The sequence below is a fragment of the Lissotriton helveticus genome, chromosome 8 (assembly GCF_964261635.1).
Source record: "Lissotriton helveticus chromosome 8, aLisHel1.1, whole genome shotgun sequence".
Classification (NCBI taxonomy): Eukaryota; Metazoa; Chordata; class Amphibia; order Caudata; family Salamandridae; genus Lissotriton; species Lissotriton helveticus.
This window is the reverse complement of record NC_136069.1, coordinates 120,122,687-120,140,298: the sequence shown is the minus strand read 5'-3', so window position 1 is coordinate 120,140,298 and position 17,612 is coordinate 120,122,687. Positions and strand designations below refer to the sequence as shown.

At 42.6% G+C, this 17,612-nt stretch overlaps 1 protein-coding gene across 2 annotated transcripts in view; it reads left to right on the top strand.

Moving 5' to 3' along the window:
• TEX55 (testis expressed 55) overlaps nt 1–17,612 on the top strand; it is a 532,765-nt gene that overhangs the window by 422,913 nt on the left and 92,240 nt on the right. Inside the window, exon 13 of one of the 2 annotated variants that reach the window (XM_078656721.1) lies at nt 6,489–6,656. The exons of the other annotated variant lie outside the window; for it this stretch is intronic. Coding sequence (XP_078512847.1) covers nt 6,489–6,602 — 114 coding nt within the window. The 3' untranslated portion in view covers nt 6,603–6,656. Of the gene's footprint in view, nt 1–6,488; nt 6,657–17,612 lie in introns of those variants that run through there. 2 annotated transcript variants of the gene reach the window in all.

Below are 17,612 nucleotides of genomic sequence, written 5' to 3'. Positions count from 1 at the left end.
ATCAAAATCAGCCTAATAAATGCCAACTGGTAGTAAAACTCTCACCCATAATTCACAAATTTATTCATTTGATTTACAGGTTTTATCTCCTTCATGTTCATCTATTAATACATCGTAAACCAGGGTACAACCTAACCTTCATCAAGGAAATTGTCAACATTCTTTATCAAGCCAGGCTCGATCATCACTCATATACATGCTTTTGTGTGACTTCAATCTCTTGGTTGACATACCAAACAGCAAACAGACTTTTATAGCTGACTAAAATCTAAAGTCCCAAGATTTCACTCAGATTATATAAATTTAATTCATTTAGCAGACCATATATTTGGCCTGGTGTTAACTTGTGTCATTAGCAACTCCGATGCTAATGTCAAGTCTAATATTGAAAGGATCATTTGGTGATCACATTGTCTACAATATCTGAATGCAAACATTAACCACATATGCAACACCCGTTCAGATCAGAGAGTGAATTATTTCTTACTGACAAAATTCCAAAGTTGAACAATCTGTGTCCACTGCTCTCAACAAGTACCCATTCCAAATATTCAGTACAAAAATCTCAACTATGTAATCTGAAAAACGGTAAATATAGTGACCTCCGGACTCAAAACGGCAAAACAATGAAGAAGTCAGACAATAATTAATTCAGTTCAGTTCTGACCACCAGGAATAGAGTGCTCCAGAAATTGAAATATTAAGACAGATATTTGGAAAATGCAAAAGAGGGGATACCACCGATACAATACAAAAGTGTAGAAATTAGGACGTTTCAAATTAAACAGGTAGCACATCAAACTATGGTGCTTCTTAAATATGTGGCGGCGTAACAGGACCACAGGAGTAAAAGGAAGGTCTTGTAATTTTTAGAGCATACTCTCATAACTTGATGTCTGTCATGAAAACAAGATTCTTAAGATATTAATCAACTGATCAGAAAGATAAGAGGTCCTATCAAATGACCATCCAATCAAAATCATGAACATCCAAAAATTCCCTTTGATCGTTTACTACCGTGAGTCTCAAGCAAATACTCAAAAAAGCAGATACAGTGAAGGCTGTTGATATCTCTGTTAAACCTTTCTGAGATGCCACAGCAAAACATCAAAATACTACACTGGGTCCCGAAATGGTGGGATTTATTAATGCTTCATTCCATTAATAAATAAACCACACAATTATCTATCCCTTTCTGAAGAACCCATTTTCTAGCCAGCATGATCCAGAAATAACCGGTTCTTTTTGAACCTTCCCTTCATCAGCAAACTCTTCAATCAACGCACCACTGCAATCATTTGTTGAAGCAAACAATCTAATTGCTAGAAAATCAGGTGTAGCACAGGTGTGTGGAACAGAGACTGTAGTTGCTGAAATAAGAGAAGATTTGATCAGCTGCCTTATGCAAGGCAATCAGAATCATGGCCCTTCTCAAATTGCAGAAAGCACATGTTACGGTGAATTATAAAAAAAATTTGGAGCATCATAAGACATATCTGTATCACTAATATAAGTCTCCCACAGCTCCAATCATTCCTGTGAAACAGAAGCCAGCCAATTAGAATTGGTTTGTGTTCTTGACTTTGAAACAGCCTTTGTGTGTGGTCACTCTGCCTTCCTTTATCAGCTACTTAATGTTTACATAAGACCCCTGGCCCAAATATTATCATCACCACCCCCTTTTGAACCACTTTGGCCGCCATAAGTGTGGCAGGGTATGCTCAGACGTGAGTCCCTTGCTCACTTTGCCACTGGATTCAAGCAAGCCGGGCTGAAGAAGGCTGTAATGCCAGAAACCGGTCCTCGGAAGCTTGTTTCCGGTCCAGGGAAGGCATGGCCTGGCAGTTCGGGCTGGACTGTTCCCATGAGGCACAGGGTCAGACTGATTTGCATATAGCCATGTCTGAACTGGGGTGGCAGAGTGGGCTAAAGAGCGCTAATGGATTAAACCCAGATCTTTTGACTGGGTGTGAGTGTTTGATTGGTTCAGATGTTCCGTCCATCACCACCACCCCCTTTTGAACCGCTTTGGCTGCCATAAGTGTGGCAGGGTATGCTCAGACGTGAGTCCCTTGCTCACTTTGCCACTGGATTCAAGCAAGCCGGGCTGAAGAAGGCTGTAATGCCAGAAACCGGTCCTCGGAAGCTTGTTTCCGGTCCAGGGAAGGCATGGCCTGGCAGTGCAGGGTGGACTGTTCCCATGAGGCACAGGGTCAGACTGATTTGCATATAGCCATGTCTGAACTGGGGTGGCAGAGTGGGCTAAAGAACGGTGATGGATTAAACCCAGAACTTTTGACTGGGTGTGAGTGTTTGATTGATTCAGATGCTCCGTCCATCACCACCCCCTTTTGCACCACCCCCTTTTGAACCAAATATTATCACAGCACCACAGTTCTAACCTGAGAGATTCATCAGATAACTGCCTGCCATTGATCTGGCTGACCAAAGTCAGATCTAGGTTATCTTCTACACATATAGTCAAGAACGTGAGGGGTCTAGTTTGAAGAGAATGTTTCTTTTCATCGTCATATGTCAGCTTCTGTCTTATGTTTCTAAGGAGGTATCCTCCCAGCTGCTCCAGTTAACACATCACAACATTTCATTGTCCCTCGAGGGAACATTTCAGATTAATTAAAATTTACAGTGATGTCACATTTGTGATCATTAATCCAATTATGCAGGGAAATGTATGCACATATACCGGAATGTATCAAAAAGGTATATCTTTTATTCAAATCAACTTTTTTTGTATCAATTGATGCCTTGCAACGGACATACTACTGAAGTTCTTAACTGAATTGACAGTAGTAAAAAGAACACCTTTTGCTAAGATTATGGATAATCCAAACACCATATTCAGTTGAAATTCAACATAACAATTCATCAAAATTCACAGTCTGTAGAATTAACACATAAGCAAAACGATGTTAGGCGTCGACGTTTCGGTCCCCCGTTGGTCTAAAATATCCTCAGGACCATCATCAGGACGGTATTGTTGCACATCTAAATTTCTCAAAATACTTCCAAAGGAAGTGACAAAGGAGATATATCCTATTGAAGATGTCAATCCAATGAATCTGTCTTCTTAAACACTATGACATATCACCACAAAATTAATCGTTTCAAAAGAATGTAATCGCTTATGACTGGATCCTGCTTCGCTAAGTCCGTATACGCCCGACTCATTGCATTGAACTGACCTGGGCCATTGTGTTATCAGGACTTGACTATTGCAACATTTCCTGTGCCGGAGCCCTGCAGAAAGAAATTACAGAGGGCCAGATGTAGGTCGCCAATTACCGGTCGTAACGGCCGATTTCGGCTGTTACCGACCGGTATTTGGGATTTGGCATGTAGGGGGCATTTTATTTACAGAATCGGTATATTTACCGATTCGGTAAATTTACAGAATCGGTAAAATACAGAATCGGTAAATTTACCGATTCTGTAAATCAAGATGTAGGTGGCACTGTAATCAGTGCCACAGGCCCTTACCGAATCGTTATTTACCATAGAATACTATTCCATGGTAAATAACGAATTCCAGTGTACATGCACATCTGTGCATGTACACCTGTGCCATGTGGCACACATAAATGCCCTAAGGGCACACAAGCCAGAAACAGGGGTGCAACAGGGTGTCAAAGTGACACCCTGTCCCCCTTGTAAATTCGGTAATTTTACCGATTCGGTAATTACCGAATCGGTATTTGCTATTGAATCCTATGGGCTTGAAGGCCCATAGGAATCAATGGCAAATACCGATTCGGTAATTACCGAATCGGTAATTACCGAATATTACCGATTCGTTATTTCTACCGATTTTTTTTTACCTACATAGCAATTATTGAATTGTAAATACCGAATCGGTAAAATTCAGTATTTACCATTCGGTAATTTGCTATTACCTACATCTGGGCCAGAGTCTCTAAAATCAAGTGGCCAACTCTGCTCCAACATAAACTTGACAGATCACATCTATTCAGCCCTCAGAGATCTTTATTGCCTTCCAATGCCACAGAGAATACAAGTCAGATTTCTAATTTAAAGTATTGGAGGGCCTTTCTCACAAATACTTGTAGGCTATATTTCACCTCATACACCAACCCATAACTTAAGATCTATGAAGGCACACAACATCCTACAAGCTAATTTCTACAAGAAGCATGGAGGGGGTTTGATCAAACCCCAACTCTGGAATGCTTTGCCTGCCTCGTCAGGATATGTTCTAATCTAATTTTGGTATAAAAAATTGGACAACAAATCTCTTCAAAGCATCTTTCCCATCCTAAATTCAAGTCTCAAGGACTTCCTTCTTCTTTCAGGATAAGGCTCAAAACAGTGTAAAGTAGCCATGGGGATAAATGTAATTGAGTAAACGTTATACTATTCCAACCTACAACAGACATGAACTCACCTTTGTTAGGGATGGGGGAAGGGTTTCTCAAGAATTTTCTCTCTTCTTCTTCAGTACTACTACATACAGTGGCCTACCTCACAAAAGTGTATTTTACAAAATATGTAATAAATGAATAACATAACATACATTTGTACAGCGCACATTCACCCAGAAGGGTATCTTGGCGCTGTTTGTTACGCAACTCAGTGGTACTTGAGTATAAAAGAAATGCAGTGCTGAGTCACCCAGCCTATCTACATTATTTGCCAAGGGGTATTGCTCGGGTAGACTTGAATTGCCTCACTGAAATGAAATACACAGTAAAACTGCACAGCATATTCTAAGTAACAGACATCATAACAAAGTTGGGATTTGGAATCCAAAGTGAAAATGCAATTTTTGTATTCAGTTCTGAACCTAGAACTCAACTGGTGTCCATACCAGAACCAAAGCAGTTATGTGGCATCTCTATGGCCCGTATGCTTCTCAGAGGAACTACTGCGGTCTCAACAAATACCACTGAGAGCAACTACTAAACTGACCCAATGATGTTGCAATTTATTCAGACACCCTCAACTCTTGATCAGATGAAGACAAGCCAGATGATAACTTTGACCCAAACTACACCACTATCCAGGTGTGTGCCCGTGAGCCCGAATAGGCCTAGACCACTACCCTGGTAAAGACGTGGGACCTTATGTATAGTTTGGAATATAGGGTCTTACGTACAAATGCGGCAATGTCTTGTCCTCTTTATTTAGAATGCAGTTGACTATAGTACACTCGTAATATGGAGGACAGCACATCTGATATATTTTTGACAGATTACCTTGTGCGTTAGGACCGGATTTATAGTTTAGTAGTAACTGAAAATCCTCCAGTTTCTGGAAAATGCTCCAAATACAGAGTACAATTTACCATCTGCATTTAGAATTTCCTCCAGAAAACAGAATACTTTCAGTTGCCATCCATCTCCAAACTAGTGCCATTGTTAGGCTCCGGTATACTCAGTGCCCATTGACTATAAAAGCAACCTGGAATAAAAAAAAAACAATGCCGTTGTGCTGCATTCCCACTAGTTGGTATGTACATTCGTTGTATATGTGTATTTGTTGTATTATTGATTTATTTTGTTTACTATCTTGGTAACAAGTTGACAATCTTATTAGATTTCCTTTTTTGGATGTTCTGTATCTGTTCAGCTATTTTGAATTGTTGTGCTTTGTCCTTAATCACCCATCACCTTCTTCAGGGTGTAAGGCTTGAGTTTAGCCACATTAGCAGAATGTGAGTATTGAAGGCTAACTTGAGGAGACTCAGTTCCTGGGTGTAAATAAGCAGAGTGTGTGAATAGCCGTTGGACCTTTAACTACCAGGCCAGCGAATGCCTCCTGCAAACATAAGACCTAGACTATTTACCACTGCCATAGCAGCAAGGGGGATGTAATTGTGAGAAGACCCATCTGTATAGCTATATAAATAGGGTCTTACATGTGCAGTTTATCTTAATTTTCTACTTGATTTATATTGCTTGAAGAACATTGTATGACATATTCTGCTCCTGTTTTTTGTTATTTTTTCTTGCGATTAGTCAATAAAGTGAATTGCATCACGCTTGGCAATATACTTCCTTGTTAAGCAATTCTATGTTTCTGAGATAATGGAGTGATGAACAACCCTTTGACCTGAACCATGTGCACCTGTTGTCCCCCAGTTACCCTGAAAGTTTGAGTGACATATTTTTTGCCATTTCCCTTAAAGGATGCCAAAATGCCTGTCATAAGAGATGGTCAGTATGACAACAGAAAGACAAGTAAAACAGGCCACGCCCCCGGGTGTAAACCATTAATCTTGGGAGTTGGGGAGGCCCCTGGCAGCCCTCCTTATCGCTTTATTGAGAATGAAACTAGGCAATAGATGGGTGCCTGATTTGGTTTCATAAATATAGGTGTAGGCTATATCTTAGGAGGATGAATTGTTGTCCCCTTTACCAGTTAGACATTATATCGGGTTATAAGACCTTAAGAGGAACTGGCGTCTTTGTTCCAGACATATTGTTAATGCCCGTGTTTTCTTTTACATTCAGGAAACCACTGAAGACCAGCAGACGGAAACCCCGCTCTTGACTCCAACATCACAAGCCTCTATAGTTTCCATTTTTGCTTGTGCTGTTGCTGTTTACGCTCTTGGTTTCATCTAACTCTAGGACAAGGCCCTGTCCCACTAAAGCCCAATAAATAAGGCGTGCTTGCATTAGAACAATCCTGCCTCCAGTGCCTCTTTTAGTGCTGCTCTTTGGTCTCTTAAAAAAACCCTCATAAGTGGGTTTTTGTTACAGATTGTGTGAATTTGTATTTTTATATATTTAAGGTAATTGTGAAAAACAGGAACAGTTACCTGTGGTAACTCCAGTAATTTTAATTGAAAGGCGATATTCTGTTACCAACTTTTGGAAAATATGGGCCGCATTGTGGCGGGAGTGAGAATTGCGACTAAGCAGTTGAGTCAGGGATTGGCATTTTCTTTATTTCTATTGGTCTAATCAGACATTGTGTAAGATTTCAAAGTAACCCAGAAGGTTTAGAAGCCTGGAGATGAGCCACATTGCATCTCTCTTTTATATCTATTGTTCAGCCGTCCTTAGACCCTCCCTATAAACCGTACCCCTCCATCCTATATGTAGTGATGAGGCCAAACCTAATATTATTGTCCTAGCCAAGCTGTGTAACAGAAAGAAGTCAGATGGACTAAGAATACTGGAGTTATTGTAAACGAGTAACTATTCCTTACTCTTATAACCATCTCTGTTACATTTACATCTGTTGTGAACATTGTGAAGAAGAAAATACTATCAGGACAGGACAGTGACATCTTGTGTTAGATTAGGCATCAGGGAAATTGATTATGTAAAACTATCTGTCCCAGCTGCTTTTGAAGACACTCTTCCAGAATCCATTTGGGATGGCCCAGGCTGAGCCTCCTACAAATCTCAGAACTAGGAACAAGATTCAGGAAAGCTAACAGAATACCTTTGCTATTTCTAGCAATCACAAACCCTTTTCTGCATTGTAGTGTTTAGAATTGCAGAGTGACATGCAATCGAGGACACATTCCATTGTGAAAAATAGGAATAGAAAACATGTCTTGCCACGCACATTCACAACATTATCCTCAAATGGGCAAGGAGAATCGCTAAACCAAAAGGTATGGCCTTTATAGGTTACAAAACACTACTTTCTCCATACCTTCTTGATGGCTGTGGCATAAGAATCTTCAGGGTAGTACAGAAATCTGAAAAATGAATTCCCCTGCAGACAGAATACATATGGATAAAAAATTCTTTAGATTGCAAAGGCTGTATTTTAACTTCACAACTTCAATTTATATATATTCAGAAAGACCCAAGTAATTCGAAAAGGGATTTCATTGAATTCTCAGAATGAGATTAGCATCTCCTTGAGGATATGTTTCCCGTTATGTCTTTTGATAATCAGGTTTGATAAAAGAGGAGGACTAGAGCAGAATTGTTCTGTAGGGACTAAAGCTAGCAGGTAACTCTTGTCAGAGTGTACATTAAACCAAGTAGAGTGTGGAGCAACCCCCAAAACAGGGCAACTAAAATAAATTGAAGAAGCTGAACCACTCACTTTGCAAGGCTGTCTAAGACCTTCTTGGTATAGGAAGGAAAAAATGATGTATCTGAATGTGACTTATTCAAGAAATGGAAATTGTAGCTTAGTGGGAAGAGAGATTAGAGGGAATTACCTTGAATTTGAAGTAGGAAATTGAGCTCTTGCTTAAGGTTGTAGATACTATCCCTCATCAGGGACAGGAAGCCTGAGAACTACATCGAGTGTACCTGATATGGTACGCTTAGAGTTAGTGTCTATCTGTTCAACAGAATATTGGTGCGATTTGTCAATTGTTAGAATCAGAGGAAATGCATACATTGAATTACATTTACAGTTTATGAGCAATGCATTGTTGAACAAACCCTGATATCTCTTTACCCAGGAGGCATCCCGCTGCCATTTGGACTTACAGTTGGTGGTGAGAGGTTGAGTTACACATGTACCTTGCCCATAAACATTAAAGATTTAGTGTGAGGCTGTGGTGTTGCATCCCCTTTCCTATGGGATATTGTGGTGCATGCTGATTCTGTCTGCCTTCATTGTATACTGCTACTGAGTTAACTCCCTCTCTTACTTGGCTAGTCTGCAAAAGTGCAGTCATTGGATGTCAAGTGTCCTGTTGAACTTGGTCAAGGCTGGGGTGTTAGTGTATGGTCCATTGTAGAAGGAGACCTAGTGGATTTGAGATTAAACGATAGCTTTCAGCTATGGCCCTTGTAGTGAAGTTTGTTGTCCTCTTATGACTAAAAAGCCTAAAAGAGTCCACAGTGGCTCCTTTACTAAGCACAGTGGTCTCAGTCGGTATGAATGTCTATAGATTTAGGATCTTGGCTTAAACTCTAAAAAATGATCTACTTATTTGCCCTCCAAGACATAACTGGGAGGAGTACTAGGTGTATTTGCTGATCTATTGATTGAAGATGTTTTTTTAACATACTGCGTGGAACATTGTAACTGCCTTGCAGTCCTTAAAGTTTCACATGCAGGTTTCAGTGTACGTGCAAGGTCATCCACATGTGGGCCCTCTGAATCCACTATTCTAAAGTGGTGCTGTGCATTTTAAAGGTCAACATGGTCTTGTTCATCACTTTATTTCTCTCTTTTGGAGCAAAAGCCGTAACCTTGTTGGACTCCAGGATATCCACTATGAGCATAAGTTTCTGAAATGATTGCAAGAAAGATGTTGACCGATTGATGAAGGCTCACAAGTGGTGGAGGATGCTTAGAATGAAATGGAGACTAGACATGGCCAAAAGTGAAGTGGGTAAACTCAGCCATATATGCCATGGAAGTGCAGATGGAGTGCCAGCAACAGGACTTTGTGAACACTATTGCGGTTGCATGTAGACTATGTACTAGGCGAAATATTTAGTGGGTCCTCCATAAAGACGTGCAAATCGATATCCCATGGACCCACTAAGCCAAATTTCCATTTGAACCACCGACAGTTTTTATATCTGACAACATCTTGAATGGTTTTAGGTGACAGAATTGATTTAGCAGAGTAAAGTTCAGATGGGGGTCATTCTTATGTTTCTGGCACTGTACAGCGACAGGAATAGCCTTGATTCTCTTCTAGAATGTTTTGGACATAGGTAATTTCAAATGATTTGGGATTATGAGTGAATTCTTCATGAAACAGTCTTACCAGAACAAAATTACCCACACATCCCTGTCTTGTGCACATACATGATCACTGCAGGACCTAGATAGTGAAATAGGTATGTTCAAAGAATCAAAGAACCTGTGCAAATCCTGTTTATGCCTAGAGCAGCAGTGGCACAACTGTGTATGATGTTCATTGGTGACATGTGGCTCTGACGACAGCCGTTGGAGTCAAGTTCCTTTCTGTAACCTCATCCACGCTCATGACAAACTCAGTTCGTCATGATGCACGGTTGCGCTGTGCTCATGACGAGCTGAGCTCGTCATGACCCGCGCACCGCTCACACGCTGGGATAATTCCCCCGCTGTGCTGAGCGTTCCATTCAAACGGGCGAGGTCGTGACGAGCTCAGCTCGTCAGGAGCGCAGCGCCACGTGCTGCGTGACGAGCTGAGCCCGTCACGACCACCGGGGCGCTGTGCGCGCCTCCTCTCCCCCCAGTACAGCGGGGGAATTAGCCCCGCAGAGAAGGGGTTAAGATTGAGGACTCAATATGTGCCTGCCATAGGTCCTCTACTCACTGGCAGTCTTCCCTTTATTGAATAAACAGTGGAGCACCGTCTCTTTCAGGATTCCAGGAAACGAAAAAAACAATCTGGTCTTAGTAAACGTGCAATAGCCATTACAACCTCTGGGTCTTGAGTGCTCGACTGGGAGACCTGGATAAGAAAGGATACCCCTCGCTTCAGTGAGGGTTAACAAACACATGATCAGTTCATGAGAGTGGTTATCACACATTAGAAGTCATGTTGGTGGCAGTTGGAACATAACATAGCCCATTTGTAAGAGCCATGCTTAATTTCTACACTCTTCAGTCGAATCCCTTCTGTAACCACTCAGTTTATTCTATTACTAGCAGCCCGTCTCGACGTTGTCCGGGTATGAATTGCTGCCGGCCAGTAGTATATTGTTTTGTAGGATTTCGTTTTGATAGCATTTCTTATCTGTGACAGGCCTGTGAAACACTCCGATTCACAGTGCACTGCTGATGCACTCAAGAGTGCGCATTCAGTAGTGTGTGAACTCGGGTTTCCCTACTTTATTTTTCCTTGCAATATTATATAGCGCGAACTCGACAACATGGCATGAGCACAATTTACATTACAGAAGAACACATTCATTTGTGGTAGGCCCGGGGAGACAACGCGATTTGCCTGGAATCACAGGATTTTGAGCTGATGCCAAGATTCGAACGTAGCTCCCCAGCTCTAAAGTTATCAATTCTAGAACTTGTGGCGGGAGGTGTGTCTAAAAGTGTATGTCGGTGCTGGCCATCAATGAGAGAGACCTGTGCATTTTTCAAATCGGTGGTGAAAAAGTATGAGTATATGGCTGTCGTGCCACCAATGTACTTACCGGGGGAGGGTAAACACCCATTATTCCGCAACTTTCTTTCAGCATACCATCACTCCGCATACTTTCATTACGAAATTACCATGACTCCGCAATGCCATTATAACGCATGGCATTATATTTTATATGCTTTTACCATGCATACATTTACAACGAAATTCGTTGTAAATGCATGAATGGTCAAAGCATGTTTTTTTTAATGTTTGGATAAGGTAAGTATGGGTATAGGGGTATATGTATTGGGGTACTGAGGTATAAGTTTTGGGGTGTTTGGGTATTTTAAGGGTTCAGATATAGTTTTGGGTTATGGGGTACATGGGTAGTTTTAGGGTTTAGGGATAGGTATGGGTTTTGGGGTACAGGGGTATTTTTAGGGTTCAGGGCTAGGTTTGGGTTATAGGGGTATTTTTAGGGTTCAGGGGTAGGTTTGGGTTTTGGGGTACAGGGGTATTTTAAGGGTTCAAGGGTAGGTTTGGGTTTTGGGGTACAGGGTTATTTTTAGTGTTCAGGGCAAGGTTTTGGTTTTGGGGTACAGGTGTATTTTAGGGTTCAGGGGTAGGTTTGGGTTTTGGGGTACAGGGGTATTTTTAGGGTTCAGGGCTAGGTTTGGGTTTTGGGGTACAGGGGTATTTTTAGGGTTCAGGGGTAGGTTTGGGTTTTGAAGTACAGGGGTATTTATAGGGTTCAGGGCTAGGTTTGGGTTTTGGGGTACAGGGGTATTTTTAGGGTTTAGGGATAGGTTTGGGTTTTGGGATACAGGGTATATATATAGGGTTAAGATGGGTTAGTGCTTAAGGGTGTTGGGGTATTTTAAGGAGTAAGGGTGGGTTATGAGTATGGGGTGCAGGGGTATTTAAAGGGAGCAGGGTGGACACCCGGAGCTGGAATGTACAGAACCTGGGAAGAAAAAACAATGAAATATTGGGCACAACGCTCGCTTTTTTTCCGTAATCCCGTGCCCCGCACACGCCCACGCCCCCAGCACACGCCCACAGCACACGATATGAGACATGGCATGAAGGGCGGAACGTACCACACGCCCCCAGCGTTTGTCACGCCCCCAGCACACGCCCACAGCACAACGCTGACACACCCACAAGGGACTACTTTGCTGGCAAGGTTCTTTTACCTTTTAAATGTATATGGTGGGCGTCTGTATAGCCTATGTCCTTCTGCTGCAACTGCCCTTTCCAACGCTGTATTGGGTGTTGTGATTGGTGCTGTGGTTCCTGAGATTACCCGCCTCAAAGGTTTGGGCTCTCTCTTTATTATATTAGTATAGATATGTGGCACTCAAATAGCTTTTATATCAGCATCCCAATGCTGATAGTGCAGCACAGGACGAGAAGAGTAACCTATAGTTAGCTGTTTTGAATGAAACAGGTCTTTAATGATTTGCGAAAGGAAAGTTGCTTACTTTCTGATCACAATGAATCGGGAAGGTTGTTCCAGAGTTTAGCTGCATTAAAAGCAAAGGAGCGGCCTCCATATTTTGCCTTTTGAGCGAAGGGCACTATGACAGTATTGGAGGAGCGCAGAGTTCTTCTGGGGCTGTAGGGCAATACCAAGGGACAAGTGATAGAAGGCCCTTTACCACGTAGTTCCCTATGACCGCTGGAGAGAGATTTAAATTTGATTTTCTTTGCCCCAGGGAGCCAATGAAGGGTGCTCAAGGTCTGGCTGCCTGATGTTTTGGAAGTTTGTGCAAAATCCATGCAGTCGAATTCTGTATGACCTACAACTTCCTTATTGTATCTTTTGGCACTCCCAGACAAAGAGAATTGCTAAAGTACAGGCGCGAGAGAATCAGAGAATAGACAGCCAGTCTCTTTGAGGTAAAGGAAGGAGAAGGAGGATTTTTCGGGGCATCCTAAGCATACCATAGCAAACACCTGCTAACTTTGATGCTTGGATGTCCTGTTTAAGGGAATTGTACAGCCACATTCCTAACCTCTTATAACTGTTTTTGGGATGGGAGGGGAGCCCAGACAACTTGGCCACTCCGAACTCAAGGGAGCATTGATGTTATTGCAGGAATCATAGTCTCCATTTTAACTCTCTTAAACTTGCGGCAAGAACCACTCATCAGCTACCAATTTTCTCAAGACAGGGACCTAGCGGAGAAGGGAGGGATATTTGGGTCTGAGTGAGGGTAAAGTAAAGACCAATTGCGTGTCTTCAGCATAGGAAACAATTGACATCCTAAACGGCAAGACAATATCTGCCAATGACCTCAGATATACATTAAAAAGAGTAGAGTTTAGAGAGGAGCCCTGGGGTTCCTCACAGTTTAGTGGAAAAGCGTCTGATGTACATGCTCCACCAAAAACCTGAAAAGACCTATCTTTGAGGAAAGATCCAACCAGGAAAAAGCTATGCTCGAGATTCCGACACTCTGCAGTCTTTCTAAAAGAATGTCATGTTTACTGTATCAAATGCAGAGCTACGATCGAGAAGGATGATAACCGGAGATCATCCCTGGTCTAGCAAACTTTTGGCTTCTTCTACTACTGTCAGAAGGGCAGTCTCTTTGCCATGGTAAGGTCTAAATCCAGTCTGTGTGTGATGCAAAATGTTATGGTTCTCTAAGAATCCAACCATTAGATCTTCTAAAATGCTGAAGGCTGGCGTGTTTGCCAATTCTTCCAAGTTGATATTAAAATTTCGTAAGAGGTAGAAATTAGCTTCAATGCTGGCTAAGTTAGCCATTACTTCTGGAAGAGATTGGCAAAATGTGCCACTGTTTCCTGGCGGTCTATAAAGTAAGACTCCAGAGAAAGTAATAGTGGAGCAGATGGAAATAGCAAAGGTTAAACTTTCACCGTCAGCAATTTGTGTCGGTTCAATGATACACCTATATTCTTCTCTAGGAATAATAGCAATCCCTCCTCCTCACTTATTGTCTCAATCTTTGCGAAGGACGTAGACCTAAAGCAATATCTACCTCAGAGTCATTATGGAGCCAGGTTTCTGTTAAACTGACTGTGTCTGTTTTTTTTCCTCTAGGAGGTCAAAAGCTCTAATCTATGACAAAGGAGCGACCTTGAGTTAATCAAAAAAATGTGCCAGCTGGGTTTCTTTTTTTGGGGGGGGTTTACGATCACTCACCTGAAGAAGGGACCAAGAGCAGTGCCTACAGCTGGTTTCTCCTGTGGAGGGCTCAATAGAAGGAAGACAGCTGTCATTTAAGGTCTTACTTAGGGGCACAAGTTGCTAGGTAGAATAAATTAACTTATTTAGTTCTAAAGAACTAGGGTCCCTGGCCCTTAGCCTCTTCCTGACGCCTGCAGGTGGGCTTGCGATTGGCGCGCCGGCAGCATGCCCGCATCACGCGTCTGCTGTGCGTCTGCACTTCAGAAGTCATTTTAAGGCAAATCCCCCAAAGAACGCTGGGGCACTGACCCTACTGGCATCTGACAGCTTGAAAGTGCATCTTGAACAATTCTCAAGCTTTGTTGTATTTTAAAAAATGTTCGAGTAAAAGCAACATAAAATCAATCATCTATTTTCCCCCAGTGGCAGCAACATCTTGATTCCCTCAATCTGGTCCGTGCGAGACGCTAACAGTTTCTAGTTTATTTGTGGAGACCTCATTTCTTTGGGCTAACCCATTGCGTACTGTTCTTTAACGTTGTTTTCCAACCACTATGCTTCCTGTCCCCCCATATATTGATGTCAATGCTACCATATCAAAAAACAAAACTACATTTCTATGAGTTTTGAAATCTTGTTGTGTCCAAAGTGTGTTATATTGAAGCCCATATCAATTGTGTAGCTCCATGTCAGACTTTCCAAGAATCGTGTACAACATACGTCACCGCTGGCACAGCTTATAGGGCTCAGTTAAGAACTTTGCCCCTGGCTCTTGGTAACTAATTAGTGGTTTGTTATGGCGGGAATGGTTGTAAAGCATTAATGCATTCCGTTGTGAGTCACAAAGAGAGGAATGAAGCTTAGCACATAGCCACCCCATCCTTAGAGATGTCCAAGGACAAGTAAATACTGGTTTCATTTTCATTCATGATAATAGTGAATTGCAATATGAACTACAAAACAACTTTTGTACATTTCAAATGAGGACTTTGCATTCACCAAGTCAGGGCTTTGTGAATATGAGGTTCTTTCGAGAATCTGACCGCGTGTCAGTTTTGCGGAAAAAGATGTGTTTGTCCTGAAATGGGGGGCAAAGCCTTTTCTGTGGGCATCCTGTTGAAGGGCTGAGGTCTTTATTGAATTCCTTAAAAAATATACTGTTGTACCGGATTCCCTGTGGAGAGTTGCTGGTGACCTCTAGTGTGAAGGATTGTGGTACTTATAGAGAAACAGGTGTTAAGGAGATTGCCAACATTACTTTAGTCGCCTTTTCTCATGGAGGGTACACGTGGTTGGACCCGGTTCCCACTTTTTCTGCTTACTTTTTTTATCACAAATGGCAACCCCTTTCAGGGGTACCTTAGCAAAAGAACAACCGCAAGAACTAAAGGGAACGTAAGATCATGGACTGAGTCTCATCAACACTGGGACAGTGGTCCTGAGGCAGCATCAGGAGGGAAGGAAACTGGCTGAAAAGCAACCAACTTGAGGTTACTTTTTACTGAAATGCTGTGACTTGTGGAAAGGGATTGCATGGGACGACTCTATGAGCGCTCCCATGACAGTAAATCAACATCAACCGGGACCAATCGCCGTGAATGTGTCCAAAGGTAGCGGTAACAAACTGGCAACTGTTTGATGACACCTCATTTTCCTCCTGCCTGAACAGCGTAAGATCTGGCTCACCACGTGATCCGGTACCTGCAAAGATCTTAAAGTTGCTGGATCTCGAATCTCGGCGAGTTCTCATGAGACTCTTGAATGCCTCCTTAAATGAATCTCACGTGCTACAGGATTGGAAACATGCAATGGTTGTCCCCCTCCTAAAAAAGGCTGGAGCTGATATGTCTAACCTTGCCAATTTCAGACCTATATCCCTGTTGCCCGTACTATCTAAAGTGTTGGAGAGGCACGTGAACATTCAGCTTACCCATCTTGCAGAAAATCAGGGCTTTCTACATCCTTCCCAGTCCGGCTTTCGTGCGCATCATTCTACCGAGACTGCGCTACTCGGGGTAATGGAGAGGTTACGGCACGGTATCGACCGCGGGGAAACTTTTGCCCTCATCCTTTTGGATTTGAGTGCGGCGTTCGATACCGTGTCTCATTCTATCTTATTGAACTCTCTCCGGTCCCTGGGAGTAGATGGTCCTGGATTGCCTCCTTTTTAAGTGAGCGCACTTTCCAGGTCTTCTCCACGAAAGCCGCATCTGCTATTTGTCCCTCGGCGTATGGCGTCCCTCAGGGGTCCATTCTCAGCCCTCTAATATTTAATATTTACATCAAACCCCTAGCTTCCATCGCGGAGGACGCCGGGCTGACCATTTTTTCATACGCCGATGACACACAAATTGTCTTTTCCCTCTCCAGCACTGAAGGCAACAATGTGCCTAGTCTGAAAATTGGATTGTGGCTGAGTGGATGCAGAAGCATCTCCTCAAGCTAAACGGTGACAAGACCGAGATTGTCATCTTGGGGAAACACAAAGATCTTTGGGGCCCAGAACACTGGCCTTGTGCCATGGGTCCCCTTCCTCAACCTGTCTCTGTGGTTCGCAACCTTGGATTCCTCATAGATGACAACCTCTCTATGAGGCAACAAGCTACCAAGGTGGCTGCCATCTGTTTTTCCACCTTGAGATGGCTCCAGAAAATTCTTTGGGTGTTGCCATATGCCACCAGGAGAACCGTCGTCCAGGCCTTAGTAACATCTCGTCTGGACTATGGTAACGTCCTTTACCTTGGTGCCGACGCTGCGACCATAAATAAACTGCAGGTAGTACAGAATTCATCGGCCCGACTTTTATGTAACATCCCGAGGAGATCTTCGGCCACTCAGGCTCTCCGTGATCTACATTGGCTCAAGATCCCGAGCCGCATTAAATTTAAAGCCCTATGTTACCTCTTTAAAATCAAGCAGGGCTCAGCCCCACGGTATCTTCAGAGCCTTGTTCAACCTTACAGGCCTAGCCGCACATTAAGATCTTCGGCTAACTGTGACTTTGTCATTCCAAGATTCAAACCTGTTAAGATGGGGGGAAGATCTTTCTCCCATCTAGTCCCAAATCCTGGAATGCGTTACCTATTGCTCTGAAATCCGAGACTAATATGTTGTGCTTCCGCAAAAAATTGAAAACTTTACTTTTTCAATAGATTTTCTGCCGCTCTAGCTGTCAATAATGCTGTTGTGATGTCCACATTTTCTTCTCTAGTCTATCCCTTGCGCCGGGAAACCCACTGTGGGTAGCTGTCGCGCATTATAAGTTTTAAATAAATAAATGGGAGTGATGTGTACTAAGGAGAGGTTCTGGTACTACTGCAAGAAGGCAGCATGAAAGTTGGTAATAGATGTATACGTAACTAGCATGCCAAACATGCTTTCCTATGGAATCGTTATTCAATAAGCATTATGTTACTTTGAGCAGATACGTTGTCATAATACCCTGCAGGTTACCAGTATATGAAAAGT